This window comes from Adelges cooleyi, unplaced genomic scaffold (genome assembly GCF_023614345.1).
Source record: "Adelges cooleyi isolate 19-005CV unplaced genomic scaffold, UGA_ACOO_1.1 ACOO_flye_CR_arks_rails_tigmint_CR_PRNA_376, whole genome shotgun sequence".
In the NCBI taxonomy this organism is placed as follows: Eukaryota; Metazoa; Arthropoda; class Insecta; order Hemiptera; family Adelgidae; genus Adelges; species Adelges cooleyi.
This window is the reverse complement of record NW_026096053.1, coordinates 12,646,380-12,666,526: the sequence shown is the minus strand read 5'-3', so window position 1 is coordinate 12,666,526 and position 20,147 is coordinate 12,646,380. Positions and strand designations below refer to the sequence as shown.

At 29.6% G+C, this 20,147-nt stretch overlaps 1 protein-coding gene across 2 annotated transcripts; it reads left to right on the top strand.

Annotated features, from left to right (window-relative positions):
- The first annotated feature begins 4,754 nt into the window (after positions 1-4,754).
- On the top strand, positions 4,755-18,878 carry LOC126840620 (hydroxymethylglutaryl-CoA lyase, mitochondrial). Of its 2 annotated transcripts, none has more exons than XM_050576484.1 (6): positions 4,755-5,075; positions 17,174-17,340; positions 17,415-17,538; positions 17,630-17,842; positions 18,089-18,277; positions 18,355-18,878. In XM_050576484.1, the coding sequence occupies exons 1-6, from the start codon at positions 5,049-5,051 to the stop codon at positions 18,637-18,639; spliced, it is 1,005 nt and encodes a 334-aa protein (XP_050432441.1). In that variant the 5' UTR covers positions 4,755-5,048; the 3' UTR covers positions 18,640-18,878. The 2 variants fall into 2 exon arrangements, with proteins under 2 accessions (XP_050432441.1, XP_050432440.1); XM_050576483.1 differs by lacking the exon at positions 4,755-5,075 and adding an exon at positions 10,124-10,399 and having other exon boundaries at positions 18,355-18,875.
- Positions 18,879-20,147: the final 1,269 nt, after the last annotated feature.

The window sequence follows — 20,147 nt, the reverse complement described above, 5'->3', positions numbered from 1 at the left end:
ATTAGTGGTTAAGTTATAATGTATACATTTTTTGTTGTTTTTACAACGGAAATCTGGCGGATTGTCGAATGAAACGACTACATAATAAGCCTTTTTAATTTTAGATATATTCCGAGTTCTCAGTTATTACTAGGGCAAAGCAAACGACAGAGATATTCTATACTTGTGTTGTTGCTCACATACATAATATTTAAAAAACTGTGCTGTTTAAAATAATGCAGCTTTCAAACACAAATCCTATAACATCTTATTTCTAAGTACCATAATAAATAATAATACTATTTTGGCCACGTCACAAATACCTTTTTAGGCAGTTATTCACATCATAATATGATAATATAATATGGTAAATGATTATCATAATGTGAATAAACAATTTTTTTATGGCACATCCACTGAACTAAAAAAAAGTTGCAAAGCTAATGTAGTGAGCATTATACTTTGGCGTTTAAATGCATTTCAGAAAACCCTTATTTTAATTTATTAATTAACAGTTCCCCTCTATGTAGGGTTTCTATTGTTTATAGATTTGTGCGCAAACAAGTCTTTGTCTTTAAGGTTTTGGGCAAATGTGTATTAATAGTGGATATAGCCAGCACATATTCTAATAATATATTTGAAAACGGTACTTACATTTGACCAATTTTCATGTTAATTAGGTATCCTTCTCAACCCTCTCATAAGTTTATTATATATAATTATCTAAAACTACGATGATGATATTTAAAATAAAAAATTTGATATAATAACAAGTGAGCAAAATGTTACTCAACAGTGTATTTTTCTTTAAAATGTTTTACTCAGCTATTTTGGATCATTTAATTGCATTGAATCAGCTCATAATATTATTAACTTTATAAATGATAATTTACTGATCTATTTAATTAGTTAAGTGTGCAGTTTGTTGCCGTTTGCACAATATTTTAATTTAAAACTATGTTGGTTGATACCACAACCTTGGTAATGTGCTAAATTTACGATGGTGTCAGCAATAACAACAATAACGTTATCAACATTTTCAAGAAAAAGTTTTATGATACGACATTGGTAAACCTCTCATTTTTATTTTTAATGACTAAAAATCGGATACATAATGTAGTAAATTGTTAAGTGGTAAAGTTATTAATGGTTCGAGAAGTTCATAATTAAATGTGTTAGGATATATTTGAATGACTCATTGGTGGGCTTATGGTTCATGGGCTAAGTAAACATTGATTGAACCCGACACACAGATTAGATTTAAATGATCTTAGGGTAAAGGAATACAGTTACATCTTACAGGGTGAACCGTAAGATGTGACTTTCTAAAATGCGGTTGATCTCGGTCAGGTGACTCGACCGAGTCGCGAATGTCATTTATAACTCACAAAGATTTACTTTATGCGGCATTATTTCCTTTTCTGAACGTTTCTAATTCGTCCTTGTCGCAACACGGCACACGCATTATTGTTATTTATTTTTTATATAATATACCTATACTATGTTCAAATGCGAAGTACTGCACTCTGACCAACACACAGCCGGCCTTGTTTTTGCGCCAACTGTATGAGATTATAATATTTTTATGCATGTACATGGACGTCAGATGACAATGCACTAGTTTAATATATTATGTATTCTAACAGAAAACCAATTTTAAAAACCCGATAAAGTGATAAAAAAATAGTACAGCCAAATTACAAATCACTACCGATAGGCAGAAGATTTAGTAACTATCCTGTATAGCAGCATACAAGGCTACGGCACCCAATTGGTATAGCATAATATTCGACAAAAAGTCGTACACGGGTGTAGTTTGGTTGCATTTTTTTATTATACGGCTAAATACATAGGTTGTTTCTGAAATTATGTTCACGCAGGAAACGGCGCAGTATACACTATATAGCAACACGTGAGTGTTGTTGTTTGCATAACTATTACGCCTAAAATCATAACTTTTAACCGTGTTAAAAATCTGTAGCAAAAAAAAAAAAAAATGTACAATATTTTTAAAACGTCTCGCTCGGCCGTACGATTTCTAAATAACTCGATAATTGGTCGTTGCAAGTTATTTTCCGATAAATGTCAAGTTGTAAACAACGACAATTGGTTAAAAATCGCGTTCCCCGATGTAGTAGAAGAGGCAATCAATCGTCAAGTTTCAGTAGAATACAAAGCCGGCATGGTATACCGGTCCATGGTAAGTAACACACTACTTTGGATACTATAACTAGACAAGTGCAAATGCCGTTAAAATTGTCTCATTGTATTTGAAATGTGTAATAGGAATGTTGCTGTCTTTGAAATTGAGATGGGTTATCGTGTACAGTGTTTAGTTACCTGGCTTGGTGCCATTAGTTTTTTAAGTGATGTTATCACTTTCAGTTATAATGATTGATAAGGCGTCACCTACTCCGCTATGTCCACTGTACTGGCTTTTTTTACTATACATTGCTATAGAATTATTCAAAGTTTTATTATAAAAAAATATAATTCTGTTATTCTGTTGTACAATTACAACATTTACCTCCTAACTGATCCTATGTGCAATGTCCTGTGCTGTCCAGGCAAATTATTTCAACAGGCACGATGTGGCTTTAACGGGATTTTACAAACGTTTCCTGAGACATTATCGCGAAGAATTCAACCACGCCGACGGTTTGTTGGAATTCTTACAGAAAAGAGGTGGAAAACCAGAGCTGTTCGACATAGTCAGGCCGTCCAACGAATGGGACGGCGTTGAACACATTGTAAAATCGGCGTTAGACCTGGAAAAGAACAACTACGATGTAAACGATAGTGTTAATCGTTAAAAATTATTATTTAGCGGATAAAATAAAAATAAAATAATAATAATAACGAAAATTACCCGTATAGGCACTGTACAAGATAAACGAATTGGCTCAAGAACACAAAGACGTATCGACCAGTGAATTCTTAGAGTCTGTTTATTTGACAGAACAACTGGAGGACCAAAAAGACTTGGCCGACTTACTTACCAAAGTGCGGTACGCGATCGAGTCGAAAACAATACATTTGCTCGACTATAACGTTGGCAAGATCGAAGCGAAAGAGTTTAAAAAATAATAATGATTTACACATTTACCTGGTAGAAAGCATACAACAAAAAAGTGAACCATGTTTTTTTCTGTCGAACAATTGCGGTGACGATCTCGTTTTCATCTAACATTGATTGGAAGATAATAATATAAAGGGCACAGGGGGAAAACGGCAGTTGTCACATTATGAAAATTTTAGAGTATAGCAAAAACAAATTTCGTGAATTCCTTTACCTCTTACATAAGAACAAAAAAAATCACATTAAATGCTACTCTAATAATAAATGTATTTATTTAAACAATCTATTGACATAAATAAAAAAAAATTATTGGCAAAAATTGAAAAAAACTATTTAAAAAAAAAATGTTTCATAATGTGACTACTACCGTTTTTCCCCTGTGCCCTTCATAAGTAAGAGGTTAGGAATCCAAAGCCCGGAAGTTTATACTAGAGCAATGAGCATATGCATATGTCGGTTGTTTTTAAAATTATCATAGAAATATGCATGCATTAACATATTGTCTGAAAATAGCCACTCTCTCTCTCTCTCTCTGTATATATATCTCTGTACATAGTTAGAAAAAATTCTACTTTTTTAATAATCAAACATAGACAAACTAAATAATTGTCAATTATTTTTCTTTTGCTTTTACACATCATTGAAAAATTAAGTTTTGGTCTTGAATTCTTTGAAATATGATTCAAATTTTTACATAAGGACATACTAACGGATTATGAGAACATTTTTATGTTTGCTAATTGATTAACAAATTACTATTTGACTAAGCCCTAATACTTCTAATTAGTTAACAGGAATGGTCGTTTTTATGTCATGTTCCTCACTATGATATTTATATTATATTTTGTTCGTATAAAAAATCACAACATACGACTTAAAGTATTAGTGAAAATTATAAAGATTTTTGCAAGTTTTCTTGTTTAATTTTAGTATGTATAATTGTGTTTGTAGGTTTTAATTTTTTTTCCAATTTTTTTTCAAAACGCTTTCTCTATTGTTCCACCAATAATATACTACACGTATAATATTAAGTGTAAACATACTAATAATTAACGTTAATAATTTTTTGTTAATAAAGGCTATTAAAAAAAAAAAAAAAAAAAAAATGTTAATAATAGTATACTCGTATTGATGGTTTGTAAGTATTTTTTCTCATTGCCCGCTTTACATTCAGTAGCCAGTTTAATAATTTAAGTTTTTCAAAGAAAACCAGTAATGATACACCTTTACTTATTTAATATAAGTTTTAATTTTAATTTGTGTATTAGAAATGTATTGAATTTTGTTCTCACGTGTATAACAATAACACCTAATATACAATCACAATGTCAGGTACATTTCAATTGTTCCGTGTTTATCAAGGCAAATGAACGAGGTAATAATTACTATTTTTTTTTTCTATATTTTAATATCGTTTCAAAACAGTTGAAATGATAATATTTTAATTAATTTTTCATTATTCAACTGCGGTGTTCACAGAGTTTATGCGGTGTTTACGACCTCGACGTTCACAACATTTGTTATTCAGTATTGTGATTTGTGTGTATTCTTCACTTGGGTATTTTTTTCATTTTCTCCGTAGTTAAAAAACAGTCGGACGTACGTCAGAAACTCATAGTTCTTTGCTTTAGCCGTTGATATTTATTTATTTACTGACCTCTTTCCGTCCAGTGACGTTGGCAATTATACATGTAACGCGTTATAGTTTAATATTGTTTTAAGAAAAAAAATTAAAAAGCCTCTTAAATTATAAACGGATAACAATTCAAAGTAATAACAGTATATACCTATTGGCTATTGCGTATGTATCCTTAATTAAATACTACTGATAATATTTTATCATCGAGATTAAACAATACTATAATACATGGTAATTATCTATTGTATTAATGGATAAAATATATTAGGTATTATTATAATACCTATCCCGGTCGAGTAGTCTTCTACTATTCAAATTTTGTGCAGTAATTGAATTTTATATAAAGTAAACATGGTGCGACTATATCTGCTGAAACAGGTAAGCTTTATAATATTATTATTTAACTATTTAATTAGGCTGTAACGTTGGCATAAATCAAAAATGACATAATTGACTATGTATCATGAGTAGTTACATCAGAATGATTATATTGTGTTCACTAATAGAATAACTTTAATAGTTTTTAGGCTTTTAAACTTATTTTAATTATTCATACATAATATTTAGCTGGGTAGTGGACAAATTATAAATAATTATAGGCAAGTGATAATTAATTTACAGGACTTTATTAATAATTGTAATTTATTAACTGAAACGATTTCAAAAAAAATATCGTCGAAAAAAAGATTAGCTTAACTTAATCTGGTTTAATTACTTCTCGTGTAAGTAATTTTTTAAAAGTATACAAATATAATAATAAAATTAAATCTTTATAATTATTAAAATTAAAGAATACAACCTCCTATTTGAATATTGATTAAATATATCGCCTACTAATTTATTGTATTTATTTTAGCGATCTAGTAGATTAAAATAGATAAAAGACAACTTTTTTAAATTAAAAACATTGTTTTGGTTTATTTATGCATATAAACTAGAATATTGTTTTTAGACACACATAATTTTAAAATGCACGACCTTTGATTTTATAATAAAAAATAAATTATAAAATCAATGATAATAAATTGATATTACATAATATTTTATATTTTTGACTTAAAAATAGTTTGTTCAACCGTAGCATTATCTAGTTGCCTTATAACTCGTTTTAATTTAAAACTTAATATACAATTAACAATGGATTTACCTGACGATACGAATTTCAACTGACAATTACTTGATCTTAAATGTTATCTCAACAACACAATTTAATGAAATGTTATTAAGCGAGCACTTCAATAGTAATGTCAATTATCAAGTAATCTTTAATACCTTATTAGCCTATATATTATGTACAAAAATAATTAACTTCTTCTTTTTGATGCCATATTTTGTGTACGTGACTCATCACTTGTTTTTTATAACTTCCAAATATTTCTGACTATATATTGTTACTATTTTTATCTGCGTATGTGAATATATTGTTACATATTAAAATTCAATTGAAATGTCGTTATCTCTCTTCTTATCGTCTCTTTTATGTCTTCTCCACTTGGCTAACACACTTGTCAACAATGTACTTATACTTAATATTCCATGTACATTTTATTCTATTATTAGCGCCACTCCTGACTTTTTACATAATCATTCTTAAATCCTTACCTCAATCGTTTTTTATTGTCTACGTGATTTAACTTCTTACCGATGTTACACCTAACCTACCATAGACGAGGGCTGACTTATAATTTTTTTTTACAACAGCTATATTTTTAGCTTCCCTTAGGCCACACGTTTAAAAAACCATATCGCCTTCCAGGGAAATAGCCCTTCACTTTAAATGGTATATTAACGATGTAAGCCTGTCTGGCCTTCAGTGTTAAAATTCCTTGTTGTCCGGCAACGAGTATGCAATATTGTACGTCACTGTTTGAATTCTTTGTTAAATTTTAGGATAGGAACAATGTAAGGTTAAATATATGTATCAAAAAATAAAACGAATAGAAGTAAAAAGTATAGCACTGAGTAGCGCATTTAGGGATGGGGCTGAACAAAGCAGGTAGGGAGGATTAGTTGATGAGATAAAATAAGAGTGCAATAGACAACAGTGAACATCTTGTAAAATAAAAAGGAATAAAATTAATGATTTTCGTGGATCTTTGAATAAAATGGATAGTTGAAAAATATAATAATGTTTTTTATGAAATTTATTCATCAAAATAATATTTTTTTCCAACAGCTGTAATCTTCTGGCATAGAATTCACTTACTTTTCACATTTATTAGGTTTATTCGTTTTATTGTTATTTGTTCGGACTTCGGGCTATTTAATAAAAACGTCTACTCGGCAAAAAGTTCAACAATACATTTTAGTAACTTATATATTATAGGGTGTTCAATGACTTTGGAAAGTTAACCCGTTTTCATACTAAGACAGAAACCGGTTCCCAAACGAATTGAATACTAGATACAAGTCTATTCAAGAACGTTTCTGAATCACGTTATTTTTTCAAAATCTATTTTTATTCTCCAGATTCTTGAATGAAAAACAATAATTATTGTTTTAATACATTTTTTTTTTAATTTAAGGAAGTAACATTAAAAAAAAAACACAGTTAAGACTACAGACCAGGGTGTATTTAGGGTTTTGGGGGGGGGGGGTAGGGCTGAGGCACTGAGTAAATGAGCAGTTAAGTAATTTCTGCGTTTTGATCAAGTTTCGATGTAACTTAGATCATCTAAGGAGAATTCAAACAGTTACTAGTTCTCCTTTAAAATGTATAGCCTATAGGTATTGTATTATTTTTTATTAACTCGCTCAGTCTTTACAATTAAATGGTGGCTATCTAAAGTTAAAAGAGTACATGCAATGTTGAATGAAGTATACAAGTAAGCAAAATGTAATTTTCATTTTCTTACTTATATTTTCAACGTTTTCTCAAAAGATAAAGGTTAAACCGTTGTCTGAGGACAGTTAGGCCTTACCTAACCATCTTAACCGTTATACTCAGTCGTTATGTTATTAAATATTCAAATAAGTTATGTTAGATGTTAAATAAATGATTTTTTGGACAAATCGCTAATTTAAATTTTCCTGTAGGGGAGGGGGGGCATCAACTCCAAATACAATGCTAATATAGTGGTAGGTTAGTTGGTTTTTTTTTTTAAATTTTTACCATCATTTATAATAATAATATTATACTTGATGACACCTTGAACTATATAATATTTTATTATTTCATCGTGAACGTGGTGGTTTTGCTTGACGACAACGACCTTGTTGTCTGCAATCCGGCCGAGTGAGGAGGCGGACGTTGAATAATAATATTATCATGACGTTTCTCAGTACTACAACTAATTCACTTCTATGAGTTCTACTAATTACCATTCTGTTTACGATAATAAGCATATAGTATGTGGGTACAGCACAGTCTTATTTTTTCCTCCTAATCTAGTAGTATTGTAATTCAAATATATTCAATATTATGCTGTTACAGGTCGAAAACCCACAGTAAGAAGCTCTTTAAAAATTAAGTCAGTATGTTATATAATCATTTAAATGATTAATCCATATCTACTTATGATTTTGTTTTTTGACTAGGAAATACAGATTTAACAAAAAACACATTTCTCGATGCATTGTTTATTGCCATAAATTAAAACAAAAATGTTTCGAATAAGTTTAATAATGATTGAATGTTTTTTACACGTTCATAGTATGTTGTTTTTAATACTAAATACATATGTGTATCTATTTTCACCTTCTAGTTGTATAACTTTGGTCAAATTCCGATTTCCGCGAAAACTTCTAGCAAAATAATACAGAGTGTGGCGGAGCCGACTGACGAGTTTTGAGGGGCTATAAATTACGAACAGTAAAACTTAGTTAAAAACGGTTTGTTTTATTAAAATCATTAACAAATCCCGTTTTTTAAATTACGGTTTGAAAATGATATCACCAAAATGGTGACCGTCATTAGCAATACATTGTTGTGAGCAATTTCCGAAGTTTTCCCACGATCTTCGGCACGTTTAATATGGATATGACCACGATTTATTCAGTGATTCTCTCCTTCAGGTCTGCTAAGGTATAGGGACGATGTTTGAAGACCTTATCCTTAGGGAAGCCCCAGAGGAAATAAATCGCACATGCTAAAATCAGGAAAGCGTGTTGGCCAGCCCACGTCACCCCTTGAGATACCAACCACCTAGGGAACATTTGTCGAATAAAAAACTAACAAATTTTGAGCTGTGTGCGCTGTAGCCCCTATTTAGTTGAAACCATACATCCCCCAAGTCATATTCTTTTTCCATTTCCTCCAACCAGTGCTGCAGTTAAGTGTCCGACATTAGAACATATCGCTTCGAAGTGACAGTGACAGTCCTGTTGTCCTCCTCAAAAAAGTACCGGCCGATCACCCCAAGTCGGGACCCAGTATTTCCCAATTTGGGACATTGTCACTTTAGTGGAGTAGAATGGTCTTTCATGGAGTTTCCGTGGGTTATTTTCAGCTTAGTATCGAAAATTCTGTTTATTTACAGATCCTAAGATCGCTGAGTAAACACTAAATATCGGCTACAGCAATTTATTGCTGCTGACAACCGCCATCTTGGAGGCATAATTTTAAAAACATAACTTAAAAAACGGGATTTCACACTGATTTTAATAAAACAAACAGATTGTTTCTAAGTTCTACTAATCGTTATTTATAGCCCTTCAAAACTCGTCAATCGGCTCCGCCCCACTCTGTATATTTTACATCACCAAAAAAGTTATTACTTACTTTTGGCTTTTGCTTAAACGGATAATAACCATTTAATGTATAAGACCTGTCCTATACTAATTATCCACTCACCAGCCTATAAAGGTGTAGGGAAAAGTATTGTAACTATATACTATATATATATATATATATATATATATATATATTTAGATGCCAATCATCCAAACGTATTTTCTAAAACTAATTTAACTGTTGAAATTGTTTAAATATTTATAGTTTAAAAGTCGAGACTATATTTTATTGTTGTCGAACAATACGTCGTAACGTTTCAAAAGATTTTGTTTATACGTCAATAAATTTTGCTATCAACTGAATATATATTGATATAATATCACAGATTAGAAGTTTTATCTAATCTGCGATAATATCATAATGTTAATAATTTTAATCGATAATATTTGTAGTTATAAAATATTTGGTTTTGGTAACGTTTTTAATGTCTGTAGAGTACTACGGTATCACAAATGTAAGCATAATTGTGGCAAAAATAAATTCCTCCTACGATCTGTTTTCTGACCACTGTGTGTCGTCATCTCGTTGGCGGTTGCCGGTTGGGTAAACATATTAGTTTGCGTTATTGCCATACAGAGACCGACAACGACAACGACCGCTGCGCTATACAGTGGGGCAAGCGCAGAAGGAGCAACGCGTTGAGAACATTACACATTATCACTTGCACCAAACAACTCTGCTCACTGCTTGGCTCAGTGTCAGTACCCGCTTTGCCGTTCGCGTAGGGTGGACTTGTTTTGACCGTGTGTTTGTAATAATTATCCGTTGTCGTTGTAGTACAATATTATACTACTATTATCCCTGGGCCGTGCCAGCCGTATTCCTGTGTCTTCCGGAATTGATATTATCATTCATTGTTTTATATATATCGGGACACGTTTTCATTAGCCCGTCTAATATTATGAACTTCGTCAACGACGTGACCAAGTTCATTTACGGTGGGCTCAGAAACGAAGCGAGTAGGCTGAGGGTATGTGTATACTTTTTACCGATAAGCCATAATAAAAAAAAAATATATATATATATATTGTAAAACTGCACGCTTCCTTATCACTGACGATTGTCGTTGTTATCACCGATTGCGCCCGTTTAGAGAACGAGATAAAACTCATCTAGTTTTTAATTTCTATTACAAGTTTTAGGGTTTGCAGGGGGTGAAGCAAGCGAGGCCAAATCGTCTCACCAAAAAATAATAGTAAATATAATATTTTAATAATTAACTTGGGTGTTTAAAATGTTAATATTATACACTAAAAATGTATCGAAGAAATTATCAATTTTTTGGTCACACGTGATTTATTATCAAAAAAATCGCACTGTTTACGGTTCTACAAAAAAAAAAAAAATTGTATAAATAATCATGTTTAACGTAACCGTGTTGTAAATCAAATCTTTAAAATCGTATTCCCTAATATACGTGATTTTATATATATATATATATATATATATTTCCTACACTAACCTTTAGCCTTAGTCAAACTGTATTATTTAAAAAAAAAAAAACAAGTTGGAGCTTATTCCTTTTTTTGGAAACGTGCAATTGCAAATTGTAGTTAATTTTAAAATAATTTGTTTGTGTATGTATACTTACCCATATTTATCTTGTTAATTGCATTTCGACAGGTGCATGACAAATGTGTAACATAGGCAACCTTCAAAAAAAAAACAGTGATGTCCGGGTCCTAAAAACAAAAATAATCATCTAAAAAAAATGTCTACTAAACAAAATAGCCATTTTATTTTAAAATTAAATAAATTTACAATGTTTAAGTTCTTAAAAATTTACATTGTTGTAGAATACATTCAATTAAAAACAATAGAAATTATGAAATACTATACCGATTACTGACGCAATAAAATAAGACTATGGTTATCGGTTTTAATCCATTCATTGGTTCAATTATATTGGTATTTTTTTGCACAACTCTTACTTTTCAATATATAAAATTAAATATAATGCAGATACACGTGTTTATTATTATGGTCACTAAAAATTGCAATAATATAATTTTACTTAAGTCTTAAGTCTAGAACAAAATAATAACCAAACGAATTCCAATTCAAAAATAACTTTGCCAACATTGCATTGAAACTATAATAGCAAATTAATTATAATAATGATTGGTACCAATTAATTTTCGTTTAGAATTGTCTGGTTCTGCCTTGTACTACCATGTAATAAAATAAAGATAATAATATGGCGCGCAATTACAAAATATAATTATACTTAGTTGGGTACTGCTAAAATTAGGTTAAACTAAATTATTTATAAATATATATATATGTCGTTATAGGGTCAAGTGAAGTAATAATTCATAGTTATATAACATAAACGAAGTAAAAGTAAATGCAACTATTTTTTATGTAGAACAAATGTCAATGCGCGCTAAAAATGTATATAAAAAAATAATTAATGCAAAAATACACTTTTGGTTACTTCTATGAACAAAGATTTTTTCGCCTTTCCCGACAGAACACTTAACGCTGGGTCGAATGGTGTAACCCTTGTTTTTCTATCTTGAAAACGTAACAGTGTCTATATTAATTTCCTATTTTAATTTAAAACCTTATTTTTGGTCGTCCTGTACAATTTTCTGAGCGCGTGTTAATATCGGTTAAGGTCAAACAATTGTAATATGAAATAGAATTTTTCCAACCCAAAACAATTTTGTTTTCGTTTGAATCATTTATCGTAAATATTTTTTTCATAAATTACAATAATATGCACAAAATGAGAAATATTGATATATTTTCCTTGTATAGTAACTGGTAGCTAAGAAATATTGTAAAATCCTAATGCTAGAGTTTAGTAGTCATAGATTATAGATGCATATATTTTAACTGTGGTTCGTTGATTACAAGTGTTTTAAACTTTACCGGAAATTCAAACTCGAAACGGTTATCGGTGTTGGCTATTGGAGACTTTTGTTCACTCAATTGTTATACATCCAAAATTTAAAGTTAACAGTGATATTTACCTGACAAGGTTAGATTGGACGACTACGTAAACATTTTTACATCGTAATTATTTAATTTTTGTAATTTCATACAAATTTTAAACTGTACATTATAAAAGCCAGTTTAGTTAGTTACTATATTGGTACAATAATAAAAAACACTTGTTTTTGTCAATCTACCTTACAACAAATAAATATAACCGGTACCCTTATATTGTTCTAAGTATTAACTGTAAAAATATTACCATGCAACTACATAATTTTTTTTTAAACATGTTTGAATACTTGTTCTTGTTAATTCGTTTCATCAAAAATGAATTAATTAGTTTTTAGACATAAAAAACATTTAGTTGAATGAAGGTAGGATTAAATCTAAATCATTTATGAAAGGTGCCATTTTTTACTGAATTTGATTGATGATAAACATACGCTCAATGATCGTTTGTATAGCAATATGTTTAATGTGTTATTTATGAACTATACGAGTAAAAAATCGTTTATTTTAGTTTTGCACGTGTTTAATTTATTGTTTTTGGTAACTTAAAAATAAACAATTCATTTCTGTTGGACGGTATTATCGATTTTTGTTTTTTAACTCTACACGACAACACTACAATAGTAGGTACAATGCTTTAAGACTCATTTTCATCGACCCCTGAAACGGTCAAGGTTACATTACGATTACAACACCGTAACAAAAATTAAAAGCCAGCTGTATGTACATATTAAGCTTAAATAGAAATTTGAACAAGTTACAGCCAACATCTATGGTACAGCTGTATAATATAGATAAATATAGAAAAATGTACATGGGTAGGTAATCATATTCATATGTAAAAATGATAACAAACACGATGATATAGTACCTGTGTTTTGTGAAATGTAAAATTGCATAATCAATGTTTTTTTTTTTTCATCTTGCATTTGATTGGCGATTTCTGGCATTTAATTAGCTGTTATTTTACTGATCTCTTACGTATGCGAAAAATTCCATTAACAGATATATTTATTCTTTAGAATAAATGGCCTAGAAATCGAGTATTTTTGATCGTACTTACAAAACTAAAAAAAAAATTTTAGTTGAGATTACTGCAATACAAAGTGATCAGAGATACACCGAGTAGGGAAATTTAACTTTTAACTATTTTGTGATACGTTATGTTTGAGAATAAAAGAATGGAGAAGAAGATTCATTTGAAGTAATAAGCAAAATTATATAGACTGCAGTGAGACCAAAAAGGAAGTTTTGTGCACTGATTGAAATAGATGAAAATACAATTTTTTTTTAAAAAAGAGCGTAAAATTACTAGGTTTGACAGAGGAAAGATTGTGTACATTTGAGGAAGAATAGGAAGAAAAAAATGTGAGGGTTAATGTGAAGAAATTAGAAGCGTGGATAAGCCTAGAGAGATTTAGAGGTAAGGTTAAACATGGAGATGTGTGTGAGAACTGTGTTTTTTACCATCTATAGAATGATTTTATGGCATATTAATTATATAGAATGTAAATTATATTATATAACTGGGCGGTGCGGATAATATCTATCCTAAAGTATTTTCTTGATTAAAGTTCATTTAGGATAAGTATTATCATAATGTAAGCATTACTTGTTCTAAAATAACCACTTGTGACGAAACACCGCATATGCATATTAAACACCAATTTCGAGTTATTTGTTTCAAGCACGTTTAACACGTTTTGGAATTACTTAACAAAATAGTTATCGATTTTAGGTATGAAAAATATCAAATAGTATTTTTAGTTTTTTTTTTATTAGTATAAAAGTAAAAATATTTCCCATGTCGATTAACATTATTTTAATCGCTTTCAGTTAGATATTATATTATTACTTTTATTTCATTGTTGCACATAAATAAATAATGATAACAATATAACAGATAGTATGTTTTTTATATTATGTACATACATGTAGGTCATTGGTAGAAAAGTTTTGGATATCAAAAGTAATTATTTACTAACTATTAGTACAACGACACCAGAAACATATTTATTTAAGTTAAAGTATGATGTTATATTATAATAGTTGAAGTTAATTTCAATAGAAAAAATCTATGGGTATTGTATAATATTTGTTTTTATTTAAAATATACTATTTCAATAAACATGTGAACGTTGATAATAAAAAAAAACTTACGACCTAATTCACTATATCTTTTGATAAATAATAAAGGTCCCATAAACAGTTTTATTATTACATATTGATTGACAACTTCATTTACATCACGTAAGATTTGCTTCCTTAGAATTATAATGTTATATCTCAAATCATTATGCTAATCTAGTTGTACATAATTCTATACTTGATAATTGGTTAATAATAGTCACGATAATTGTACAACAAAATTTAAACTTTTTTTCAACCAGAACTAAATTTCAATGATTTGTATTATACATGTTTCTCGGAAAAAATTAGTTTTTAAACAACAAATTAAGATTATATTTATCGTTTCTATATTGTTTTAGCATGAACACTATTTACATAGTTTTTCTTAGTTAAAATCAAAATTATGATATTTTCTTTTATGTTAAAAAATCACAAAGTAAAATGCAACCAGCAATAGGGCAATCCACATTTTTTAAACCTACAATTAAAAACCAATTATGAAGTACATGTTCAAAATAATAAATAGTAAAAAAAAAACAGTTAAATGACTTTACTGCACAATGTTCCATTTATGAAACAAAATATATATTTATTGTTTATATCTGTTCATGATTTGTTGATATTGTTTTTATGTATAGTTCAAAAGAATCGGCATAGATGTCACTAGATGTTTCCATAGAAATAAGTATAATATAGCTAAAAGCATATGAGTTTGTTATGATGAAGTTCCAACAGACCAGTGTAAGAAAAAAAAATAACGCAGTGAAGGGTTAAGATGCGATTTACAAATAATATAAAACGGGTGTTTTTAGTTTGAAACTGATGAAATTTATTTTTAAATTTCAAAATTTGTGTTGTATCACTTGTAACCAATAAAAAATCGTATTCAGTCGAAACCTTTCGAAATATCTCTTTGGTTTTAGAACAACTATAATTTATATTTGAATAGGGAATCGTTTTTTAAGATGATGCGGAAACTAACATACTTAGTTTACCTTGGTTAATGTTTGAACGTTAGAAATAATTTAAAATAAACTCAATCGACAATAGCTGATTTGTAATATGCGTCAAAATACATATATTTTGATTTTATCTTATTTGGAAAAACACATCATTATTATTCAATATGCGAAACGCCTAAAAACAACTGTTTACGTTTAGATTCTGTCAATAATAATAATAATAGTAAACAACGCATTCCATGTGCAAAGTAAAAAAACAGGTCGCAGACAGGAAAAGGTCCCACACGTGTTATCTACAGACAAAACATAGTAATTAACAGAGAAATATTATACTTACTTTACGGTACGGCGTTGTTTACTATAGCGAAAAATGTATGTAAATTGTAAACTTACATCAGGTTTTACCGATTCGTACACACAATACCGAATAGTTATTGTAGTTAATAATAATGAAAATAATTATTTTTACCATTGTCGATCGACAGTAAGGCTGTGTATTGGGAAAAGTAATATAATAGCTGAACAAATCCATAATAATGAACAGTAGTCGTACCATACCTAGCTATAGCTGCAGGTGACAAAAAAATATTGTCGAACAATGACAAACTATTATGAAAACTGTTAAAGTAACAATACAAATTGTATCTAAAATAATTATTCCATAAGTCACACATTTATCACGGTTATACGTTGGCGAAGAGTTTACAAGGTCGTACTGTCCAAGGGGTATTTAAAAAGATGTTTAAGTTAATAAATTTGGAGGTCAATGACTTTGTTATCGGGTGGTGTCCAATATTAATACTTATTAGAATACATTACATAGTCGAAACCAACGTTTTCTAAATTTTGTCTCTAAGAAAATAAACATGTATAAACTAGGTGTAAAGTTTAAAATATAATCGTTAAATGTAATTTTAAAAAGTTCTAAAATTGTGTTGTTTTTTAGACATTAAAATAAAAACAAATTCTCCTTTTCACATTTCGGAATAACACATGGAATTGATTCCATCGATTGATTTTGTATTTTTATCAATGTTGTTTTGTTGCAAAATTAGTCAACAAAACATATCAATGGCTGTAGTTTTTTCCCCGAAAATAAATAAAGATAATATTATGCTAGGAATTGCTGTAAACATTAAGTGTATGTTTTAAAAAGACATCAGAAAGTTGCACGCATTCGTTTTGATGGGACAGTTAACTTCCTGTAAACAGGTATTTAAATTATGAATGTTTTCCAAAACAAATTTTTATCTTATGGGCAAATATACTTTATTATATGAGTCGTGACCTTCCAATTGTATTATTTTGTTTCTTTTTACTCAAGTACATTGCGCTTAGTCCTTGATGAGGTTTACAACGATCGCCGTCTTTAGCCTTACAACATTAATCAATGCTGTTTTAAATCGTACCTACTTGTAAAGTCATTATTGTATCCATACGTTTCTTTTAATTGGAAAATATTGACAATTATATATATATATATATTTTTTTTTTATTACGACTATCAGTTAAGACTTATAATTAGTAGCTTATGTTATAACTATAAATTGCAATCGTCCTTTTGCGTGGTGTCAGTCAGGGTTTGCTTACATTTTTGTTAAGCCACCTTTGTAATTCTAATAGGTACTAGTGTTTTTCAATCTTATGCAAATCTAATCTGAATATTTTTATATTTATGTTTGGTACTTTGTCCGTTCCAGAGCTATGCGGTTCAATCGACAAACCGATATCCACCCAAAGTTCGCATTGTCGAAGTTGGCCCCAGGGACGGTCTTCAAAGCGAACCAACCACTATTCCCACAGACGTTAAAGTAGAATTCATTAACCGACTATCCGTCACTGGACTGAAAAATGTTGAAGCTACTAGGTAAGTTTATATACATTTAGATTTTAGAAACAATAAAACCTATGTTTAACCTATGTATTGAATGTCATTTACAGTTTTGTCTCTCCCAAGTGGGTCCCTCAAATGGCAGATCACGCTGACGTTTATAGCAGGATCGACAAAGTGCCCGGGGTTTCCTATCCGGTGCTAGTGCCAAACATGAAAGGTTTAATTACAGCAGTAAGTCGAAATTGTCAACAACTGCTCAGATTTGTGATACACGCAATCATATTGAGTTATTGTTAATAATAATAAATCTTATTCTGATCAGATGCAACACGACGTCAAAGAGATCGCAGTATTCGGGTCCGCTTCCGAAGGGTTTAGCCGGAAGAACATACACTGTAGCATTGCAGAGAGTCTAGTGAGGTGTGAAGATGTCGTTTCCACCGCTTTGGACCACGGTATTAAAGTTCGAGGTTATATTTCATGTGTTTGCGGATGTCCATACGACGGAGCTGTTTCTCCTCAAGACGTTGCAAAGGTACTTAACGTGATCGACCAAAAAATAGGTTAGGTCTAAAAATAAGCGTTTCAAAAATATGTTTAAATATTATAAATTTAATAATTATACAAGCAATGTAAATTATTTACATTTTTCAAGTGCTAGGTATTAAAATGTTTGTGTAGTAGTCATTGTGTAAAAAACATAGGTTAACAATGTAACTAACAAACCGTTGTTAATTACGACAGTTTATCGTGTAATGATTACTGTTTGTTTGTTCATTAGGTATCAAGTGCGCTGTACAACATGGGTTGTTATGAAATTTCTCTTGGAGACACAATCGGCGTTGGCACTCCTGGTACGATAAGGCCAATGTTACAAGAAGTTATGCAAGTGGTACCCGTTGAAAGATTAGCTCTGCATTGTCACGATACTTACGGCCAAGCCCTGGCCAATATACTCACTGCACTAGATGTAAGTTATAATAATAGTGTGTTTTTTTAAAATTAAATATATATTTGCTTTATTACATGTTCGTTGTTCGTTGTTAGATGGGCGTTACTGTATTCGATTCATCCGTTGCCGGTCTTGGAGGTTGTCCGTACGCCAAAGGAGCGTCCGGTAATGTTGCCACAGAGGATCTTATATACATGCTGGAAGGAATGAATATTGAAACAGGTGTAGACATGGAAGCGTTGCTCAGCGCCAGTAGGTATATTTGTGAACAACTGTGTAAGACCACTGAATCGAAAGTGGCCAGGGCTTTGTCGGGAAAAGAAAAACCTCTCAAATTTATACAGACTTACAGGAGCAAAGCAATGCTGGCAGATCATTAATGTTTCATTCACAATCGGTTGACTTATTATATTCCATTGTTTTATTAAATTGTACTTTTCGGTGATTTTTAATTTTAATTTATTATTTATAAGACTGAGTATAATTAGTAATTGTAAAATGTTTATAATTTTAATAAAATGTAGTTTACTTTTAACGTGGTTTTACATTTTATTTTTACAAACGTTGATCAAGACAAATTTTTAAATTTGAATGTAATGTTTTTCTAATTAATTGATATTTATAAATTGTGATACTTAATGATTTTTTTTTTTTTAATTAAGTTTGTATTTACTTTATAATTCATTTTCATAGCTGTACAAAAATATTTGAAAATTATAAATGTCTAAAATATTATTGTAATTTGCCCTCAGAATTATGATTTTGTTTTTAATAATAACCGAGACCTTTTATAAGATACTACAAATAGTTCTCTATTTATATTTTTTTATTTATCCAACTTTTAGAGTTTTGTGAACAGTAGTTAAGTTGATAATTAGAATAAGTATACACAAAAGTTGATTTCATTTAATTATGAAAAAAGAACATTTTGGAACTCGCTAACATGCCAAAAAAAAAAAAACAAAAGTGACATATTTAAGTTTGTAAAAATTTTAAATCTAAAAAACTACCAAAGAGGCGTTTACTCGTTGAAAAAAATGTATAAGTTAAAAATAATACTTCAAAGTTTACACAAATTAATCTGTAAATAAATAAATTTATTTTAAATTTACATGGTCGAAATTAAAATCGAAATCTCTTTTTTCTTAAATATTGCCTGTATAAAACTTCTTAAATCCCTTTCAGTTTCTTTAATCGACTTAAATTTACTACACTAGAAAAAATATATATCAAAGGGTGGCAAGTTAATAAGAATTAATTTTGGATGGTTATCATGTATATTTTTAGTAGCATTGTTTATTTGGCTATTATTTAAACAACTGATATTCTGATTAGAGAAACGGAGTAATATTGGAAAAAAAGATTTATATGGGATAAGTCAAGGAGACTAATTATCCTACTATTACTATTTTTTCGATAGCTATGTAATAATTATTAATTTTTGAGTTCCTTCTTTAATCTTTCATAAAGTTATTTATACTGAAATTGTAAGTAAATATTATTAATTAATAATTTTCATACTTTAATTTACTATTTTTTAGTCTTACACCTTTTTCATTTAGGTTGGTTAGACAACTCTTGCTCTACAAGAGACAAGAGTTGCCATCCTGGAGAAATGGGTTAACTTACTAAAAATATATATAATTATTTTGTTAAAAATACATTTGCCTACTAACGGTAAGTATCTTAATCGACTATTACCGTCCAGTCAATTATGAAGTCTACCTTTTAAAATTTAAGGCGCAACATTTGACATATAACATGTAGAACCACTAAATAAGTGATAAAAATCACTAAAAAAATGCTTCTATGTGAATCTGTGTATAGTTTTTATAATTTAGTAGTTTGTATTTTTAATAATACATACCACAGTGGCAATTTTGTGTTT